Raw genomic sequence first — 21055 nt, forward strand, 5'->3', positions numbered from 1 at the left:
GATCCTGGTCCTGTGTCCAAAAGTGGAAGTAGAAAAGAAGGAGAAATCCACTTTTAGGAGAAGTCATGGATTTCTGTTCAGCCAAACAGCACTGCCATGGCTCAATGTGCCAGGCAATCATGTGCACGAGGCAAGAGGCTGCTGAGAAAGGGATAAACCCCTTGCGGGGTAGGGACCATCAACTGGAAACACCCAATGGCAAGAGGCTCTCAAGCCGCAGATACCCCCTCCAGCATCTCCCAGCTCTTTACACCCATCAGTGCCTTGGATTTGGATAAAGCAGCCCCGAGCACCCGGTGAGCAGCAGGGCAAGCAGTGAAGTTGGCATGCAGGGGTGTCAGTTTGGTGGTGACTCAGCGTCTGATTTATCCCGTCTGTGCAATGCTCCTGTGGGAAAAGCTTATTAATCAGGTCAGCATTTCCACACAGCTCTGTGATTCAGGATCCCCCATGATGAAAGTTTTGGTGGGACTGAAGTTATGTGCCTCGGTGGCTTCTGGAAAGGGCTGGCATGCTGAGGAGAGAGGTACCGAGGTGGCACCAAGGGGTCTGTCACCTCCCAGGACCCCAGGAAGGAAGAGCCGAGCAGGGCTGAGCACAGGTCAGGGTACACTGTGAAAATGGGGTTCTGCTGCAGTGTTCATAGGCGAGGGCTGGAGACAAATCATGTTTAGAGGAGGGGTCCCCCTGTCCGGCCCCTGGCACAGAGTGAGCTACTGACCTCCGTCTGCCGGCACATCCTGCTGCTGAGTACGGCTCAATCACTAATTCGGGGCTCCTTGTTGATGCTGGCTCTGGCACGGCGGTGGTTTCTATGGCAACTCCAGAGGCGGATGCAAGGATGGCTTCAGCTGAGGTACTGTCAGTCCAGGTATCCCAGGATGTTCTTCCCAGAATGCTGGCAAAAGGCCATGCAACACACTGGGACTGACCTGGTGATTACTGCCCTTGGGTGGGCAGCAGAGATGATGGGGCAACAACACCAAAACCATCTTGTGGATGCTCTTCTCTGAATCCTTTCTGACTTTCCCCTCACATGTCACAGCCTGCCCCAGCAGTGTGTGTGGATGGATTTTTAGAGAAGGATGGCCACGTTCCCAAGTCAGCAAGTGCCTACGTGGAGTTCAACATGAACCAAGAATGAAGGAGGATGTGGGTAAAGAAGCAAAAGTAACAGTGCAAGCAAGGTAAGAAGAAAAATGAATGTGCTAAGATACAAAGTAGTGAACTGTTAGCAAGTTTTAAAGGTTAAGTTCCTATATGCTTATTCGATGAATTGTATACTAGTTGCTGTGTGCTGCAAGAATACGTATCCAAGCATAATATACTAAGCTATTGTATATGTAGCCGTAGTTGTTGTGTGTTACAAGAATAGGTATCCAATTAAAATACAGCAAGCCATTGTAAGCAGAGGCAGACAACAGTATACAAAGGATAAATGCTTTGTACTAAAGGGCTTTGGTCTGATCACATTGATCTCTGAGTCCATTTTTCTGTGGCAAGTGTGCTGGATGTGCCACACCACACTGGGATTCAGCCTCCCGTCCCTCTGGCCCTGCTAGCCTCTTCAGGATCACACCAGATGTCTTCTCCAAAAGGTCAGGCATCCACACTTGGTATTTACTCAGACCTGTGAGATCTTTCTAATGTTCTATCAGTGAAAGATCGAATCCCTCTCTGCGTGGAGCCAAAACCAACAAGGTTCAGGAAAGCACTTGCAAACTGGGGGGCACCCGCCATTGGCCTCACTGTGCACGCCCAAATATCAACCACAGACACCACTGGTACAGAGCTTACTTTCCCTTCCTGATGCCGGAAGCAGGAGATGCAGCGTTCCAGGCGAGCTGGACACAGCTGGATCAGCTCTCCCTGTCTCCTTTGGGACAGGGCTGTGATGCTGGATGGGATTCAAGAACCCTGTCATCATTCAGCATCTCATCTTATTTCTCATCATCCTGGCAGCCCTCACCATTCCCTGCTCTCTCTTGCAGCCTTGCTCCCTCTGACAAAGCCTTTCTCCTGCTGTTGCCTTCACCCCCTGCAGCCCCTTCACCCACAGGAGAGGCCAAGCAGGAGCAACGCTGTACCAAGGCAGTACAGACATTGCTCAGCTCTTGCTTTCCAAAAGGAGGGCTGGATCCCTGCATCACATTGCTCCACTCACCCTGGCAGTGCGGAAAAGAGCAAGAGCCATCCCTGCCGCACAGCACAGGGTCCCTTTGGAGGATGCTTCCCTGACAGACTGCAACATATCCCTGCCTGCAGCAGGATACCCAGGACGACACGACTCCAGCAGGGTAAAACTCCACGTGTTTCATTTATTTGAGGTGCTACATCACCTCCTAGGCACTGAGCTACAGGGCACCTCTGTGCTACATGAGACATCGACTGGGTCTATGACGACACAGCACTTACTGCTACACACACGGCAAGGACATGCCGCGGCACGGACGGGGGCAGCATGACCAGCAACCGTCCTACCACTGCTGCTCCCTCTGTGCCACCAGCCACAGCCCTCCCACTAGGCAGGCGTTAACCCCAGGCTCCATTGCCACAGCACTGCAGGAGCCCAGAGGTGATTCCATGGCACAGAGAGACACCACGGCTGCTCTGGTGCCCGGTGCCATGGGACGATGACACTCCGGAGCCAGGTCACTCACACGCACCGGTACACACCCTGTCCCCATCTTCAGGCACTTGGTGCTCGGCCAGGGCTGGTTCCCAGGGCCCAGCTCAGGGTGCCTCGCGCAGGCACAGAGCCTCGACGGCCCCACTGGGGCCCTGAGCCACCCCACCGATGACGAAGAGCAGGCTGGGCGCCGGGCAGCTGGAGCAGGAGCAGCGGCCCGTGGGCATGGGTGGCAGTGGCTCCCACTTCTTCTGCGAGGGGCTGAACCCTTCCACCGAGTCCAGCGGGCAGGACTGGTTCCCTGCGGAACACAGAATGGCATCAGCGCCCCACAGTCATAACCTGCACCTCTGGCTCTGCCTTTCGTCCTTCACATGCCTCTTGATGCCTCAGGCAGAGCCCCTGAGACCTGGGCTGTGTGGGCTCTGTGATTCCAAAGGCAATTAGCAAGGGCACAAGAGGATTAGCAGCATTTCCAACAGGATTGCTGCTGGCAACGATGCTGTACTGCTGGCTCTGCACCGGGGGATAAGGGAGGGCAGCTCCTGCTATGGCAGTGCTCAGAGCAATGCCATGCCGCAGGGATCCAGCCAGCACCACTTGTCTTCCCCATCACCTCCTCCTGCCCCTGCAGCAGGAGGTCCGGCTCTGGATGGGTCTGGCAGCGCTCAGTGGGGATGCTGTGGCTGGCACCAGGCTCCCTCTTGCTGCACCCTGCTGCTGACTGACAGCACTAACCTTTCCCCAGCTCTCAGGAGAGGGATGCAGTGCTGCAGCCCTGTGCAGTGGGGCTGAGCTGGTATGAGCTGCGTGAGCATGGTAAGCTGCACACGAGCAGGGCCATCAGCTCAGTGCAGGCAGACTGTGTAGCAGCACCCAGCACTGGGGGGCACAGGAGGGACATGATGCAGAGGGTGTTGCAATACCCCCATGGTATGCACAGCCAACCTGCCCATGAAGGTAACCGATGTGCCACAAAGGGCAGGGATGGGAACATGGCCACGCGCCTGTGCCTGGCATTACCGAGGCCACCCACAGCCACCACTCTTCCTCCCAGGCAGCCAGCCACGAAGTCGGCTCTCTTCTCCCTCATGCGGATACCACGGCTCGGCTTGCTCCATGCACCTGAGGGCGAGAGGGTGTGAGCATCACCCACTGGGGCTCCTCTCTGCACACCGACGCCAGGACACCCCTGGATCAGGGAGCACAGGGTACAACTCTTTATGGATGCAGAGGCTGATGCTCAAATCCCCAATGAACCACATCCCTTGGGCATGGACACCCCTCACCAAGACGCATGGAGGCACCCAGAACCACAGGGATTCCCCCACCCAGCTCACCCTGCGCAGGATCAAACACTTCCACGGTGTTGACAAAGTGTGGACGGGAATAGAAGTTGTGTGGCCCCGGCTGCTGCAGCCCGCCCAGGCTGAAGACGACGCCATCGGCCATGGCGCAGGCAGCAAAGGCACGGCGGCTCGGCACACTGGGGTACCGCGTCCAGCTCCTCGTCTCCAGGTCGAAGGCCTCGAAGGCAGTGACAGGCAGCTTGCCCTGCCGGCCCCCTGCGCACAGATGCTGCTGCCACTGCCCCGAGCTGGCACCATTGAGCAGGATGGGACCACTGGATGCAGTGCAGGGATGGGAGTGCAGCACAGAGGCACCCTGGGGTGCACCAGGTCACCCCCTGCTCCAGGGAGGCAGTGGAGGGACACGGGGGACACCTACCCAGAACAAAGATCTTGTTGCCCTGCAGGAAGGCGGAGGCCCCGTAGCAAGGGGTGGGCATGGAGGGCAGGGGCTGCCAGTGGTCCTTCGCCGGCTCATAGACTCGGACCAGTGCCTGGGGAGAGGTGTCTGCCCCCATTCCCCCCAAGGCGTAGATGGTCCCATCTGCAAAAGAGGTGACAGTGAGGGTGCAGGGCTATAGGCAGCACCATGGGGCTGTGTGCCCCCCTGTGCCCTCCGGTGCAGGCAGCATGGGTGCTGCTGTGCGCCATGGCTGGCTGCTGCTTTGGGGTGGCCAGGAAACAGTGAGTGCAGTCAGACCTGACCCCAGCAATGCCCTGATCCCACTGGGACCCTCCTGCTCCTCTTTGTGCCCCATCCATCAGAGAAGAGCAGAGCACAAGGCCATCGGCTCTAATTATTCTCGGCAGTACCATCTCCCTGGAGACACCATGGCAACACAGCCATGCTGCCAAATCCTGCTCCACAGCCCACTGCTGCCCCGCCGTCCCCTCTGCCCTGCCCACCCTGCTCACAGCATCCCCAGCCAGGGAGCAGACATGAGCACTGCATATGAACACCAACCCCGGCTCCCAGGCTGTGCTCAGCAAAGTTTAGGCAGGATTCACAGTGTGTGCAATGCACAGAACACTGAGCCAGGCTGAAGCAGGGTGCTTGGCCTGCTCCCCAGCCAGTGCAGCTGGGGCAGGCTCCTATGGCTGGAGATGCTCCACATCACCTCCTGCACCAGGGCAGCCGAGGCAGGAGCATAACCCTGCCATTAAGTGGCAAGTTTATTGCTGGGTGAAAGCCTTGTAGTGCACCCCAAGCAGCAGCAGGATCCAAATCGTACCCGAGCATCCCTGACGCCTGCATCCCCACCTCTCCAGACAGCTGTATCCGAGCCCCATCCCTCACCTCTCTGCACAGCTGAGATGCCCATGGAGGGCTGCGCCAGCGCCGCCTTCTTCTCCCACTTGCCCTCATCCACGTGGTAGCCCTCAACGGAGGCGAGGGGGCTCTGCGCCGCATCCACACCACCCACCACCAGGATCTGCTTGCCCAGGGCGAGGGCAGCAGCACCAGCCCTTGGCGTGGGCAGTGGTGGGAGCGTGGTCCAGCGCTGTGCGGTCAGGTCAAGCAGCTCAGCAGTGCCCAGGGCCCTGCCACTGCCGCCGCAGCCGCCCAGCACGAAGAGCTGCCCGTCGCGGTGCGCTGCGCTGCAGTACACGCGCCGGGTGGGCATGGAGGGGAACGTGGCCCACGCAAAGGCGCCTGCGCCCGCCGCCATGGGCCGGATCAGCCGCACCGGGGGTCCCCAGGCCCTGGCCTTGCCGTGCCGCCCATCCGGCCCGGCTTAGCCCTGGCCCGGGTCTGCCCACCCTGCTCCTGTGGGGAGAGCACCCAAGTCAGCACACAGGCACCCACGGATCCCCCCAGCCCCGGTGAGACAGCTCCACCGGTGATGTGACAGATCCATGCTTCTTGGGGCTCCTTGCTTGTCACCTCTGGGCTCCTGCACCCTGGGGCTCCCTGCCTGTCCCCTTTTGGCTCCTGCTCCCTAGAGCTCCCTACCTGCACCCACCACGTCTCCCCTGAGATGCCTGCCTGCACCCACCGAGTCTCCTGCTTCTCGAGGTTCCCTCCCTGCAACCACCGAGGCTCCCGCGCCTCACAGCTCCCCGAGGCTCCCTGCCTGCACTAACCAGGGCTCCCATTCCCTGAGCCCCTGCTCTCTCAGGTTCCTGAATCCCGATCTCCATCTCCCCAGTGCACAGTGCTCCAGTGCACAGCCTGCACCCACCGGGGCTCCTGCTCCCCGAGGCTCCTGCACCGCGGTCTCCATCTCCCCGGGGTTCCCGGTGCACAGCCTGCACCCACCGGAGCTCCTGCTCCCCGGGGCTCCCTGTGCATGGCCCTTATCCCCCAGTGCTCCGGCTCCGCGGGGCTCCCGCTGCACAGCCCGGATCCCCCGACCCTCCCGCTCCCGCTGCGCATCCCGCACCCACCGGACGGCTGCTGTCCGCGGCTCCCGTCGCACCCCCGTGCCCGCCGCCGGGAGCGGGTCAGGGACCGCGGCCACTCTCACCTCCTGCCCGCTCCGCTGCTCTCCCCGCCGCTCCGCTCCGAGCCGCTCCGCGCCGCCGCCCGCTCCGCTCCCGCCCGCTGCCGGTGGAGGCGGTGCCGCGCCCGCCCCGGCCCCCCCCGCCGCCTCCCGACCCTCCCGGGGTGCTGCCGCTCTGCCGTGCGCCTGAGGAGCCGCAGACACCCCGCGGTGCCGGCCGGGGCCACCCCAGCACCGGGCTCACGGAGTCGCCGTCCCCTCCTGAAGAGGATCCTCTGCCTGCCACCACCTCCAGGGATGGAGCATGAGCTTGGTCCCACTCTGAGCACGTCCTTACTGGGGTCTCCGTGGCATCAGGAAGGGCCCAAACCCTCTATGGTCACTTTTGTCTCTACTCGACTGAGCCCCGTGAATGAAGACACCAGGAAAGGCACTTCCCACCCACAAGCACAGGCACAGCTGAGGCCAGGCAGGAAACTCACACCAGTAACGAGCTAAAAAGGTTTGCTTTAAAAACAAGCAGAAGGGACAGGGCCTGGATGGCTCTGCTGGGGAGGACACCACAGCACTCGGGTGTGCTGATGGCAACACCACCCCGCACCAGGCACAGGCGCAGCAGTGGAAATAGAGGTGTGAATGCTGCATGGATGTCTGTGTTGCACCCATGGTGGGATGGCCCTGCCAAGGAAAGGAGAGGCGTTTCCTCCAGGGATCCCATCACACAAGCTCCCAGGATGCTCGTGCTCAGGCATGGAGGCTTCTGGTAGGAAGATGCGGGTACATCACACACGGGAATGGGGAGAGCTCGAAGAGCCCAGCTCCGCACTTTGCCTATGCCCAGCAGGAAGCAGGTGGTGTTCCAAGTCCAGAGCCCCTCGCCCCTTTGAGGAGGCATCACCGTCCATCCCACTGCTGGCTCTGGGTGTCCTCCTCCCTGCAGGCCAGGTAACGGTCGTAGTTCTCCTCGCACCTCCTCACGCAGCGCAGGAAATAGTCCTGGTCAGCAATGGCCTGCAGCAGGTCGGTCTGCACCAGGCAAACGTCGTACAGCTCTGAGGTGGGAACACGCCGGGGGCTGTGGCTGCCCTGCTCCGAGAACACCTGCAATGGGAGACAGCAGCTCACAGAGGCACCTGCACCCTCCATGGGCAGCAGTGCCAGGGCTGTGCTTCCCTATGGAACAGACCACACCACGCAGCTGGAAGAAAACAGCTCTTGTGGAGCAGCCGACCCCAGGAGAAGCTCTACCCACAGCTCTTTCTTTGATCTCTTGCACTGGAATTCACCTTCTGATCTTTACCATGGCTCTCCCTAAGGCCACCTGACAATCTATTTCCTCCCAGTGTTGCTCTGTCACCGTCACTGACACAGGGACAGCCCTGAAGAGCTGGTGATAAGGGGAAGCTGGTGTCCAACCTGCCAATCCTGGCTGCAAAGGCCTTGGGTGTCACCCAGACCCAGCAAGGTCTGCTGCCACCGCAGCTTCATCCTACCTGTCTGATCTGGTGCGAGGGGAGCCCTGTGATGGCTGCATGGCTGCTCTGAGACAAGCTGAGCAGCCTCACTGACCTGCTGTGCTAGCTGCAGATGGTGAAAGCAGGAACTCCTTGATCAGGGAATCAGCCTGAGGCTGGAATGCTGCAAGTGGAGCTGTGTGAGCTATGCTCAGCCATTGCAGACATGCTGCTGTGTACAGGGGCCTCAGACTTGCAGCAGAGCCACCCGCAGTAATTCTCTGGAAACAGGTACAGCACAGACCAAAGCCTGTTCCCAACAGGGCTGCCCCAGGCAGTGACAGCTCCTGCCACCAGCTACAGATCCATGAGCTGGGAGAGCTTTTGTGGAATCACAGAATGACAGACTGGTCTGTGTTGGAAGAGACCTTAAAGCTCATCCAGTTCCAACCCTCTGCCACGGGCAGGAACACTTTCCACTAGAGCAGCTTGCTTCAAGCCCCTGTGTCCAACCTGGCCTTGAACACTGCCAGGGATGGGGCAGCCACAGCTTCTCTGGGCACCCTGTGCCAGCGCCTCAGCACCCTCACTGGGAAGAGCTTCTGCCTAAGAGCTCATCTAAATCTCCCCTCTGTCAGGTTAAAGCCATTCCCCTTGGTCTGTCCCTACAGGCCCTTGTCCAAAGCCCCTCTCCAGGTTTCTTGTAGCCCCTTTAGGCAGTTGGAGCTGCTCTAAGGTCTCCCCTTAAGGAGCCTTCTCTTCTCCAGGCTGAACAAGGCTGACTCTCCAGAATATCTGATGAGCATCCCATTCCTCACCTCTCCCTGCTGCCTGGCAAATGCTGCTGAGCATTCCCCCTTCCATTCCCCACCAGCACTGTCACCTTCTGGATGGAAACAGGGGTTCAGGCTCACCGGGACACCCCTCAGCGCAGGCAGGAGGCACTGGAGGGACCTTCAGCCCTACCTGGGGATTAACAATGGTGTCGGCATCGTCCAGCCGGATGTTGTCATCGATGAAGATGTGGTGAACGCTGGGATCATGGGGGTCAATCCATAGGGGTTTCCCACCCTGGGAGGAGAACTGATTTTTGGCCCACCTGAAACAGCGAGCAGGACAAGGAGCAGTCAGGGAGGGAGAGGGGAACCTGGTAAAGGCAGGTCAGGTACAACAATAGAGACCATCCTGTCCCTCTGCCTGCTCCTGCTTCCTGGGAAAGGGACATTTTGCAGTGAGGTGACAAATCAGGGTGTGTTTGGAGAAAAGCAGGAGGTAAACTGAGGCCTGAGGCAAGATTATGAGAGCCCCATCAGGCTGCCAACAGGCAAAGCAGGGAGCATACAAGTGATAGGGCCCACAAGGTGTAAAGACCTCAAAACTCAGAGCTATCCCAGAGCAGGAGAAGCCCCGAGAATCACAGGAGAGAAGAAACCTTAGTGCCCTGTTTCTCACCAGTCAAAGTGGTCTTGGAAGCCGCCAATTCCCTCAAAGGAGCTGAAGTAGTTGTAAAGCTTTCTTGCATCCTCCCGGGTAGTCAGGCGCTCTGTTCCCCTTGTCAGCACCACCTCCCACTTGCTGCAGCGTATCTGCCCAGGGGTGAGGTCCACAGGGAGCTGCAGGACCACAGAGAGTGGGAGAGGAAAGGTTGCCAAAGCAGACAGGTTGGTTGGTGCATTGGAGGCTCTCCACCAGCACAGCATGGGAGGATGCTGCTGGGGACAAAACAACAGGAAGTGTGGAACCCCCCAACCAAAACTTGTCTCCCTTGGGATGGGAGGGAATGATCTTGCTGCACACTGCCCATGTTTCAATCTCTATTCCCTAAGAATACTCCAATGAACAACTGAGGCAGCTTCCCAAGCTTGCTCCCAGCATTCCTGCTGGTGTGCTGCCAGGGGGAGAGCATGGCTGTGATCAGCTCCACTGCAGCAGCCTACCTCTCCAAGAGAAGGGATGCTCTATCCAACTTGGGATACCCCAAGAGGAGACCTTTCTCAGCAGGATCCATACACACACGTGCTTCCTGCTGCTAACAGCTCCATCTCAAGAAGCTGCTGCGTCCCCTCCCTGGTGTTTTAAACAGCAAAGCCAGCCAAGTGTCAGCAGAGCATCCCAGCACAGGGATCCCTCACCAGCCCTGGGGTACCACTCACCGCCACGTCCCGCAGCGCAGGGAACTGGGGGTGCTGCCCCTCCAGGGCACAGCTGACAGCGCGGAGGGCGCGGGGCAGGTCAGTGCCGAACGTCCTGAAGATGACAGCGAAGGCCCGCCCGTCCCGGTGCAGGGCATCCAGCAGGCGGAGGAGGGCGGGGAGCAGGAGGTGGTAGCGCTTGCTGGGGTCCCCCTGCACCGAGAGCACCTCGTGCGGCCGGCCCGGCCACTCCAGCAGCTGCAGGTGGCGGGCGTGGAGGCTGCGGAAGCGCCGGCCCGAGCCCCTCTCCGTGAACGCGGGGTCCCGGCCGTGGCGGCTGTAGTAGCTGAGGGCACCGGGGCACGGCGGGCGAAGGGACGGGCGGTCACTTACCCACTGCCACTCGCCTGCAAGAGAAGGGGGGGGCTCAGCCGCTTCTCGATCCCCGGTTCTCACAAGCCCCGGTTCCGCGGTGCTCACCGCCGGCGCCGGCGCGGCCCCAGGTGACGGTGCTGAGGAAGCTGTTGAGGGCCGACCGCGGGCCCTGCCCCGACACCGTGTCCGCCACCACCACCGTGTTGTTGAGATCCACGTGAAGCACCAGCCGCCGGCCAGATCCGCTGCTCATCTCCCCGGCACCGGCACCGGTACCGGTACCGGCCACGCCGCCGTTACCTGGAAACGGCGCCACTTCCGCCCGCGCCTCTTCCTCCCGCCAGCGCCCCCTGCCGGCCCGGGGCGGAGGGGGGGACGGACCCCCGCCGGCCACCGGCGCGTGACCGCCGTTACCATGGACACTGAGGGGGCGTGTCCCCGGTGCGCGGAAGCGGAAGGGGGCGGTGGTTCCGGCGCTCCGCGGGCGGCCATGTTGGAGCGGCGGTCGCGGCGCAGCGGCGGGTCTGGCGGCGGCCGGTAGGTTGAGGCCGGCGGTGCCCGGGCCCCGTGCTCCCGGGCGGGGGCGCTGCCGAGCCGGCGGCCCCGGGAGCTGGGGGGCGGAGCCGCGGAGCCCCGCCCCGGCCCCCGCCTCCTCCTCCCCTCCTCACCTCACCCCCCGGCCGCAGCTGGCGCGGGCCGCACCCGCTGTGTGCACCAAGCACGTCCCCGCAGCACGGAGCAGCGCGGCTCGACCCCCGCCGCGGCTCCTCCTGCCTCGGTGCTGCCGGCGGCTCGTCCGGACCGGGCCTGGGGATGGGGTGTGCGGGACAGGCGCTCGGGAACGAGCATCGCCTCCGCCGGGAGCGGGTCATGGGGAGCGGCTGGTTCCCCGCGTGCCCCCAGGCTGCCCCAGCCCGGAGCACCGTGGGAGTCACCGCGGGGCCCGTCCCTAGAGCTCCGTGCCCGCACAGCCGGGCCTTAACCCCGCGCTGGCACCGTGGGGCAGTGGCCACATGGCGCTCCACCAGGGCATGTCCTTCCGGTAGTGGCTCAGGTGAGGGCTCTCGGTGTTGGGTGGACATCGGGGCTGAGCCTGCCCGTGGGCAGCTTCGCTCCAGCTGCAGCTTGGGCTGCACAAAACACGTCCAAGCGGATTGATGCTGAGGGGTCCTGTCCCCGTGGGTGTCACAGCCGCTGTGTCCAACATCTGAGTGTCCCTTACGGTGTCCCAGCTGCTCCTGAAGAAGATCCGTTCTGCAGCCCGTTGTTCCTTGTGCTTCTCCCTCTCTACCAGATCAGGATTAAGCTTTACACCCTGCTGGCTTTGCCTGTTCCCTGGGGAGGTGGCAAATCTCACCTTTGGCTGTGACACCGGCCGTGGCTCCGTTGGTTCCCTGCCTGTCTGCCCTCTGCCGTGGGAGATTCCCTGCGTTATCCTCCTCCAAATCCCTGTGACGTCCACAGAGCACTTGACTGGGATTAGCGTGTCATGTGGAAGCTCTTACCCACTGCTGACCTGTGCTTCCCCTTCTGCTGCTCCTTTGGCTTCTGACCCTTCCCTGCCTGTGCCGCTGGCGGCCGCTCCGGGGCCGGTATTCCCGGAGGTCTGTGAAGAGCACTGGATATGATTCATTCCTTTCTCTGCTTAGGCACTAACTTTTCCATCACAGCTTTGTTGCCTGCACAGTGCCCTCTCTCATAGTGTCTCTGACACCTTCCCTGTTTCCCTAAAAAGAGGTTTTCACCAAATCCTTGTTATTTTCATAGGTATCCTTGAAACTGAAGGTTTTATAACTTCAGTGGAGCTGGTGAGGCCACCAGCTTTTTGTGAGAGGATCAGAGTCCTCCTGGGTGCCTCTCTGGCCTCCTCTTCAGTGCCTATTGTATATTTGAACCAATAACCAGCTCTTTTTCCCCAGGCAGGCAGCTGTGCAGTGCCCTGAGCGTGATCCCAGTGTTTTCCCTCAGGCCATTGTACACTTGGCCCTGGTGATGTGTGTTTCCTTCTCACGGCCCTGCTTGAGTTTCCTGCTTCCTGCTCCCTTGGCAGTGAGTGCCCCTGGATCAACACCAGTTTGCTGGGACAGCGAGTTGCAGACCGTTGTTCAAACAAGAGAGCAGCAAGGAGCGGTGTTGCCTCACCACAGCCTTTGGCATCGACAAAGCTCAGCTAAAAGAGCCTCCAGCCCTCCTGTCAGGTCTCCAGGAGGATGCTGCAGCTTTGGCAGGGACTCAGAATCAATTTGTGAGCAGAATCTATTAGGAAGCTGGAAAACTGAATGCGATGCCAGGATAGATTTGAGGTGCTCAGGCTTGTTAGCATTGGGATGGCTCCATCGTGGTGTTCTCAGTGAGGGTTCAGTTCTCAGGGCTGCTTTACCAAAGGAAAATGATATCTAGTTACTCAGAGCTGGGGTGTGTCAAGCTCAAAGTGGGAGCAAGCTGCAGAGATTACTGCATTAACCATTGGAACCCTTTATCCTGGGCTGGGTTGGATGGGATTGCCTGAGATCCTGGTTTAGGGTTGAGGATATATTCAGGATGATTTGGGTTTCCTCCAGAGGCAAATCAGTGACAGGATTTTCTTGATGATGCTTCTAATGTGGGTGATGCCTAGAATCTGACCTGATGTCTGTGAGTAGCCATACCTAGCTTAACAGTTTCAGGTCCCTGCTTAAAACCACGAGCTGATTTCAGTTGTTGTGAGCTAACTATCTTCTCTCTCCTTTTGAGGTCTCAAGAGTTGTTTTCCCAGTAATTTAGACCTTTCCAAAGCTCCCGGTTGCCTAATGCCATGAATATTGCAGTGAACAATGTGGAAGAAAAAGCCGTCCATTCCTGGTCAAGAATTTCCTCTGCAGGACAGAAAGTGCTGGAGGAAGCCCTTCGAGTCTTCAACCCCATGTCCAAGGACCTCTCGAACACAGAAACCCAGCTGGTGGCCTTCATTCAGAGCCTGAAGGAGGAGGGCTACCAGCCCACCATTCTGAGGAGTAAGGATGTGTACGGGTACAGCTCGTGCACAGCGGACACACCGACTCAGACAAAAGAGAGCAGTCCCCAGCACTGTGCCAGCACTACTAAGAGTCCAACCAGAAACACCACGGCCATGGCAAAGGTGCCTGCTGAGCCCACCAGCGTGCCAGTGAACTCTCTGAAAGTCTCCACTCAACCTGTCCCGAAAGGGGATTCCACAAATCTCCTCTTGAGCTCCTTGAAGCAGACAAAATCCAGCACATCCAAGGCTGCAGCAGTGGGCTTCCCTACAAACATGTATCCTGATGTGTATCCAGCCATGAGACTGTCGGTGGTTCTGGAAGCTCTGGTGCCGCTGAAAGCCACTGCGTCCTGTTTGGAGTCCAAGTACACCCGAGGGCGTCTTGGGATCTCACCCTCGGATCTTAAACTCCTCAAGGCTTCGAGTGCCCCAGGGAAGTTTCCTTCAGGCAAAGCAGCCAAACTAACCAAGGGTAAGGGCTACAAGCGCTTGGTAAAGAAAGCACCAGATTCTGCCACCCTGGCTTTAAATCTCCTGAAGGGACCAAAGGGTGGAGTGCTGCAGGAGAGCAACGCTTGCAAAGCCTCGGGAGTCCTCAACGGGAGAGTCACAGGCAGCTCGTCCCAGGGCTGCACTGCAACACCGCAGGCCAAGACCTTGAAAATCAAAGATAAGGAAGCTCTCGTGGGGAAAACAGAATGGAAGGACAACAGCACCTACCGGGAAGGCACTGGGCAGAAGAAGAGAAGAGCCACAGAGGCGAGGGAAGCACCACAGAAGAAAAAAGCAAATACCATTTCTGCCCGAAACAAACCTCGCCGAGCTCAGAGCACTTTGAACCTGCTGAAATTCCGGGCCATCAAGGTGGGCAACTCTTCCTCTGACGAGGAAATGAGGAGGAGAGCACAGAAGATTCTTAGGGTCAACCTGTCCCCTGTGATCCGAATTCAGCCCTTGTCTCACGCTCACAGCGTCCCCTGAGGGTCTTTGTCACTTTCTCCTTTTGTAAGTAAGTAAATACGAGCCCAGCATCAGAGTATGGAGAGGTTGGAGACTGGAGCTCTCGTGCCTGGGGGTGACCTGTTAACTGACCTGCAGACAGATCAGCCTGTTCCCGTGCTGCTCCTGCCTCATCTGCTCTGCAGAGCTGACTGCAGAAGCACAAGGACCCGTTGGGGATGGTGACACAAGCCCAGCAGGTCCGAGGGCTCGCTTCCCACCTCAGGACATGGCAGGCTGAGCTCTCGTGCAGGGGGAGGACACGGGACTTTCTCATGACATTGATGCACTGTGATATTGCTCTTTTTTCAAGCTGTACATTTACTGGGTTTATTTTGGTCAAATTTTATAACTTTATTATCTATATATCTATATATCCATATGTGTGCACATGGCCCTGGAGCTGTGGGAAGATGCACTCCCTCCATCCCTCTGGGATTGGGTTTGATAGCTTTTGTTCCCCTTCAGCCAGTGTTTTGTTGGAAGGTGCCAGGATTTCTCTGTTGATCCAGTGTTGTGACAGCTTGTTCTGGGCTCTGCTGAGCAGCTCAGAGGCAGGCAGAGCTGTAGCCACTTGTTTGCCTCCAGAAATGCCAAGCAATTTGGAGAATTACCAGCTCATCATTGACTATAGTTTTAATTACGGTTTTGGTATTACCTCTGCATAGGGGGGGAGTGTTATGGGGCTGTTGCCTGCAGTTCTCTAGGTGCCTCTTGTGTTTGTTCGTAGCAGAAGCTCTGAACTCATGGTAGGGGTTTGCCTCCAAAGAGCGATTCCTCCTCAGCACCAGTGTTGTTCTGCTCTCCTGCAGCCTGAGTGCAGCCATAGAACATGAACTGTAACTGTCAGAGCTGAAGGACTGGAGCTGTGAGCAGGAATTGTGTAGTGTCCTGCTCACCTTGTGACTGCATTGCTGTTGCTGGATGTTTCAGGAGCAGGTTCTAGGTAGGGAAGGCACAGGCTGCGTTTGAATGTATTTGCTACATCCTGCTGTTCCCAGGGCTCAGTGGGATGCTTGAGCCTGAATCAAAGCAGAAAAGCAAAAGATTTGACAGAATTGATGCCAGCACTTAAACAGATTGTTTCTCTCTGTCGGTTTGTGGGGGTGAAGCAGTAGGAGGGGAGATCAGCACCGTGTTGTGACGGGTGGCAGCTTTGCTGTGCCATCTGGGATGTTGTGAGAAGGTGTGTGCCAGGTGTGAAAGCTCCCGGAGCACGGACTCTGCGCATCCCCAGGAGGAACTGTGGAACCTCCTGCGCCAGGGGCATGCTATGGGATGCAGTCGGATGCTGTGGGGTGCCGTCGGATGCTGTATCATGTGAACACAGGCTGTGCGCTGGCAGAGGTTGGGTCTGCTCTCCGCAGGGAGGGATTTGCGAGCTCTAGGAGGAACATCACATTGGAGCAGTAGGTGCTGTCACTGTCACCTGGGAGGGACTGTCTCTAGTGAGATGATCTGTGTTGGGAGGTTGCTGAAGCAGAACCTGGTGGCTCGGAGAGAGGAGGCAGCATCAGGCCAGGCTCTGCAGCACGGGGCCAGTAATCCACTCACCAGCTCCAAATACCAGTTATCTGATCCAGTAATCTCTGTGGACATTGGCTGAAGGGATGAGCTCCCCTGGGAAGCCTCAGCTCCTCACGTTCCAACCTCTCCCTAGCACCTGGCTGCATTTCAGTGCTTTGTAAAAGGGGTCAGTGTCTGATCCCCAGCTCAGAGAGGAAAACCTTGGCACAGAGAGGAGAGAGGAGGTGGATGAGTGTCCCAAGGCAGAGCCAGGGTTCTCCCTCCTCCCCCAGGTACACCAGGGTGGAGGTTCTCCCTCGGGGTCTGATTTCAGGCCCTGAATCCCATGCTCGGGCTCTGTGTGGTTGTGCTGTGTTGCTGTCAGAGCTCATCACTTGCAGTGGTTGGGACTGACCTGTGAATGCCGCTGGTTGGCTGCGGACAAGGAGAAAATATTTACTTCTGTGGTTTGAAACGCCCTGGCAGAGAGTTCCGTGTCCTGACGTGGTGCTGGATGAACAGGGACCTTCTGTCACTGTTAACCAGCCAAAAATTGCTTTGTCCCTTTTGCTCCCACTCCTTCAGACCTTTCTTATTCCCACGCTCCCAAACGCCAGGTCTGGAAGTCTTGCACTGCGGTTTCTCTTTTTGGCTGTTCCTGAGGAGTGCTCTGAGCTCCTGCCTGTGGTATCGCTGCCTCACAGGCTGCTCAGCAGCTTCCCTCTTCCCAGCCCCTTATAAGGACACCGAGAGCTGCCTCTGGAGCCTCTTCATGCAGCACAGACATCCCAGCCCGGCCTCTGGTGGGAAAACAATCCTGCATCAACTAGGCTGATTCGGGTTGAGCTTTTCCTCCAGCCTGAGCCGGAAGCTGAGCACATGAGGCCATATCCCTCCTCTTCGTGGTGTCTCTTCCCTTAGCTGCACTGCTGCCTGCCTCCCCACTCTCCTCCATCACCTCTTGCCTTTCACAGCTTGGGCTTTTGCCAGGCAGGGACTTGGCTTGTGCTGTTGCTTAACACATCCAACAGAACATCTTGCCTTAGTGCTGCCATGCCTTTCCCAGCACTGAGCTCAGTTCTGCAAACGCTTGGTGGTAATGTCCTTCCCAGGCCAGCAGCAAGAGGTGTTCTGCTCCACAGGGAGAGATGAGTATTAGAAACACTTCTGTGCCACTGAGGCTGCTGTAAGGGAAGCGAGCAGACCATGCAGTGCTCCAGGACTTGCCCATCACCAGTCCAGTCTCTGTCAGCCCTTCTGCATATCTTTTAACAGGCTGCAGGGCCCTGTGCTACTGGGCAGCACTAGAGCTCGATGCTCTATCCTCCTCATGCCTCCTCTTTCCCCTTGCAGGTAATTTGGGAACTTGGCTGGAAGGATTCCAGTCTAGATTCTAGATTCTTCTAATGGAAGGTGTCCCATGGCAGGGGTTGGGACTGGATGAGCTTTAAGTTCCTCCCAACCCAAACCAGTCTGTGATTCTCTGATTGAAGCTTGTTATTCAGAGGGGCATTACAGCCCCTGGCACCAATGACATCAACTGCTGCCTGTCCAGTGCGGGCAGATGTGTGCCTGCAGCCTGTCAGTGGTTGGCTCCAGGGTCCTTCATTTCATGGCGTGGTCTGGGTGCTCCTGGAGTCCTGGACCTTCAACACCGATGTGCAAGAGGCTGCTTAAGACTGGTCTAGCCAGAGCAATCCCTTCCACCCCATGTTACCCTGTGACAGCAGACTTGCCTTCCAGGACCCTGTGCAGCAGGGCAGGACACACAGAAACACGTTGCCTGGGGTGCTGTGGTCTCTGCTGCGTGCAGATTGTTCAGACCTGTTTCTGTATTAGTCACTTTGAATTCATCCAAGTGCCTAACCTGGCCTGTGCTGTTCCTGGGCACCGTGACAGCCGAGAGAGCTTTGGAGGCTCTCTTAGGAATGCTCTCACTGCATGGATTTGTGCCACCGTCATTTCCAGAAGCGCTTCAGCCAGCGGTCAAAGGGCTGCTCATCCAACTGATGGTTTTGGGAATCGTTTTTCCTTTTATTCAGCTGCCAAGAACCACGAATTTGTGCTTTGCCTCGACCAGACAAGGTCCTGAAGCTTCCTGCGTGCCTCAGATGTCCGTGGGGAGAGCAGCTCGCCCCGCAGGTACTGGAGGGGAAGCTGACATCGGATACCACTTGAAATCACATTGTTAATTGGTAGCAACGTTCTGAAGCTCATGTCCACTCTGATCATGTTTCACCATCTGCCACCGCTTGGACTTGGAGAAGTTTCTCCTTGGCCTCTTCCCTGCGAGCCAGCCAGTGTGGTGCTGCTGCTGCTTCCAGACTGGTTGGTTCCCCCCACCTCCAGAGCCAGCTTGTACAGAATTCCTTAAACACTTTTCTGCAAAATAAGAAGAGATTATTTTGTTATTCCTGGTTTGTAGCCCAATAGTGGTGTTCCAGTGAGAGGGGGAGGAGTTGTGCTCCCCTCATACACCAGCAGCTCTTCTCCACCAGTGGAGCTGGTGGAAGACTCTCAGCTCCTGTTGTGTCTGGAGGGCTTTGGGTTTTGGGCTTGTGGACAGAACTTGGGCCCTTCCAGTTGACTTATGCTGTGTTCGTGGCCAGACCTTGCCAGCATGGTGGAGGTGCAGCCACTCCAGTTGTTCTGTCACTTTGGGTCCAAGTTCCCTGCACTATGTGGGAGCTGGGCCTTTGGCTATAGCACAAGGGATGTGTGGGGATGCAGACCAGGTTTGCGTCTCAGCTTCCCAGGAGCTGAGGATGGGAGGGTCCTTGTTTTAAGCATGGTTGATAGGGTGGTGCTGGGCTATGTGGAGCAGTTCCTGCTCAGGCAGGTTGGTGTGAAATCCACAGTTCCTGCTTCACTCCTCAAAGCAGCTCTGTCCCGTTTGCTGCCATGGTCAGATGGGGACAGTCTGCCATGAGCTGAGGTGGCCTCAGCTCTTCTGGGGCACCTCACACCTTCCTGACAGTGGTGCAGCGCTTGGCTGTGGGCACTGGATAGGCTGGCACCACCCCTGGAGAGGGCAGCAGGGCAGGCTGCTCCCAGGCCCTGGTGTTCAGGGCTCAGAGAGAGCAGCAAGATCATGTTTCCCTCTTCTTGCAGCCCATTCCTGCTGTTGGGAAGGTGCCAGGGGCCTCGCCGGCTGGCGGAGCAGGGATCTGCCCCCAGAAGCTAGGACAGCCACCACTAGGGCAGGGTGCTGAGTGAAGGGGTGATGAGTGGGGTGTTGAGTGAAGGGGTGTCTGGATGTGTGACACTGGCAGCTCGGCCAGCTGCTGCCTCCAAAGCCGTGGTGCTAAGGCCAGACCCCTCTCTTCGCTTAGGAACACCAGGGAGATGTGGCAAAGCGAGAAGCTGGGATCCAGGAAAACCAAAGACACCAGCAGCTTCTGCTTCTGCCGCAGCAGGAGACGTGCAAACAGGAGCCAGGTCTGCAGTGTGCCATAGCCCTGCCTCCATTCCACCTGCTGCAGGAGCCTGTCCTGCCCTGCCTGGCAGCACTACACAGGCTCTGGGGGTGCCCTTTTGAGGCAGGTGCCCCCTGCCAACCCTTGGCTTCTATCCTTCATCAGTCACATAGACTGGCCCTACTGGCGTGGCCGTGGGGAAGGTGAGAGATGCAGTCCTGTACCCCTGGGACACCCTCATGGGGGTAGCACTTCTCTGGTGAGCATCCCAAACACCTTCCCCTGGGGGGGGACGATTAAACCTTGCCCTGGGGAGTCCCTTAAAGGCCTTATTATCAGCTGGGGCTCTCCTTGTCTTAATTCACCCTTTCCCTCCCTGTGAGAGTCCGGTGATTGCCACACACCTGCGCAGGCACGTGGTGCTGTTGTGAAGAGAAGGTGCTGCAAAATACCTCCCCTGCTCCACCATCCTCCCCGGGATGGGATGGGATGGGATGAGCATTGGTGTTGTGGTGGGGACTCGCAGCGTGTGATGCCGTTGCCTCCTCCTGGTTCCCGGTGCAGCATTCCCAAGGAGCAGCACTTCCCAAGCAGAGCCACAGCAGCCACTCTGGATGGGCACTGCCAGATCCCTCACCCTCATTTCTACCAACCTTCATCTGTAAGAGAGCCTCCTTCACGACCTGCTCAGGCCGGGACCGGTGCCGCCGGCACGCTTGAGGCATCCTCTGGCATTCCGGGATCCTGGGTGACACCCATGGAGCAGCACCTGCAGCCTGTGGGAGGGCGAGGAGCAGACTGTTACGTGGTGGATCTCCAACAAGTGACCATCTTGTTCTCGAGTGAACTTTTCCCTGTTCTCATTTGTTGGTGTAGAATGTTGCCGAAGCTATAGTACTATTTAATGTTGAGTCTGAGGCGGGGCTGCTCCATGCTCCGTGTTGTATAGTTTGGAATGGCATTGTTTAGTGAGAAGACAGTATTATTCCACTCTTTGGAGGGAATGGGACAAGAAACAGACTGTCTTTTTCTTTTCTCTTAAATGAAGTGAACTTTTTGTTCTGAAGTCCCAGCAGGTGGCCAGCCCCTCAGTAAAATGGTGCTCACAACCACCCAGCGTGTCCAGCTTTTCTCTGGGCTCCCGGGAGCTCCGTGGAATGGCATCTCCCATGTGGGGTGTGCTCAGCTGCAGACCACCACTGCCTCTTCTCCCCAGCTCCCCCCCCCCCCCCCCCCCCCGAGAGGTTTGGGGTACCCAAGCCCCGCTAAGGAATGCCTGGCTCGGGATGGGAAGTGCTCCTAGTGCTGAACTGGTTTAAACTGGCATAAATCCGCATTCCAGGTTAGTTCCTGCCCACCCACTGACTTCGCTCTGGATCCTGTTCTCCAGCCGGGATGCTGGGACTGGCGAATTCAACAGAGGAGCCATTGTTCCCCCGTGGTGATCCGGATCCGGTGTGAGCCGTCGGTGCGCTGACCCGGCACTAACAGTGCTGGGACGGTGGCGCCGGTGCCGGGGCTCGGGAAGGGAAGCGGTTAAAGCGGCTCTGCAGGCAGTGCAGGATGTGCAGGGAAGCGCCGGCTGCCCGCTGGGAGCACTGATGTCGTTCCAAGCGGCGCTGGCTGAGCCTGAGACGCTGCCCCAGGAGCTCGGGAGCTCTGCTGAGGGTTGTGGAGCAGGGGCTGGGGGATGCTCAGCAGCTTTGAAGCGCTGGTGACAAGGATGCTGGTGACAGGGGCTGCAGCCGAGCCG

General features: G+C 58.2%; 2 protein-coding genes across 3 annotated transcripts; one reads left to right on the forward strand and one right to left on the reverse strand.

Annotated features, from left to right (window-relative positions):
• Positions 1 to 2298: 2298 nt before the first annotated feature.
• On the reverse strand, positions 2299 to 6429 carry KLHDC8B (kelch domain containing 8B). Its single transcript, XM_061456152.1, has 6 exons — positions 6367 to 6429; positions 5276 to 5746; positions 4358 to 4522; positions 3970 to 4194; positions 3653 to 3754; positions 2299 to 2930 (listed from the first exon to the last, which is right to left on the reverse strand). Exons 2-6 carry the CDS (start codon positions 5646 to 5648, stop codon positions 2734 to 2736), a joined length of 1062 nt encoding a protein of 353 aa, XP_061312136.1. The 5' UTR covers positions 5649 to 5746; positions 6367 to 6429; the 3' UTR covers positions 2299 to 2733.
• Positions 6430 to 10823: 4394 nt separating this feature from the next.
• Positions 10824 to 20415, forward strand: CCDC71 (coiled-coil domain containing 71). Of its 2 annotated transcripts, none has more exons than XM_061456197.1 (2): positions 10824 to 10920; positions 13117 to 20415. In XM_061456197.1, the coding sequence occupies exon 2, from the start codon at positions 13178 to 13180 to the stop codon at positions 14360 to 14362; it is 1185 nt and encodes a 394-aa protein (XP_061312181.1). In that variant the 5' UTR covers positions 10824 to 10920; positions 13117 to 13177; the 3' UTR covers positions 14363 to 20415. The 2 variants fall into 2 exon arrangements, with proteins under 2 accessions (XP_061312181.1, XP_061312182.1); XM_061456198.1 differs by lacking the exon at positions 10824 to 10920 and adding an exon at positions 11480 to 13017.
• Positions 20416 to 21055: the final 640 nt, after the last annotated feature.

The sequence above is a fragment of the Pezoporus flaviventris genome, unplaced genomic scaffold, assembly GCF_033815535.1.
Source record: "Pezoporus flaviventris isolate CSIRO_AGI_PZ_B2104156 unplaced genomic scaffold, CSIRO_AGI_Pfla_v1 ptg000021l, whole genome shotgun sequence".
Taxonomy (NCBI): Eukaryota; Metazoa; Chordata; class Aves; order Psittaciformes; family Psittacidae; genus Pezoporus; species Pezoporus flaviventris.

Excerpts from the sequence above, each read along its gene's own strand:
- KLHDC8B (XM_061456152.1), bottom strand. The coding sequence starts at position 5,648 with ATGGCGGCGGGCGCAGGCGCCTTTGCGTGGGCCACGTTCCCCTCCATG. Across the intron at positions 4,195-4,357 it reads CAACAAGATCTTTGTTCTGG|GGGGCCGGCAGGGCAAGCTG; the intron begins GTAGGTGTCCCC and ends ATCTGTGCGCAG. Across the intron at positions 3,755-3,969 it reads AGTGTTTGATCCTGCGCAGG|GTGCATGGAGCAAGCCGAGC; the intron begins GTGAGCTGGGTG and ends TCTCGCCCTCAG.
- CCDC71 (XM_061456197.1), top strand. The coding sequence starts at position 13,178 with ATGAATATTGCAGTGAACAATGTGGAAGAAAAAGCCGTCCATTCCTGG.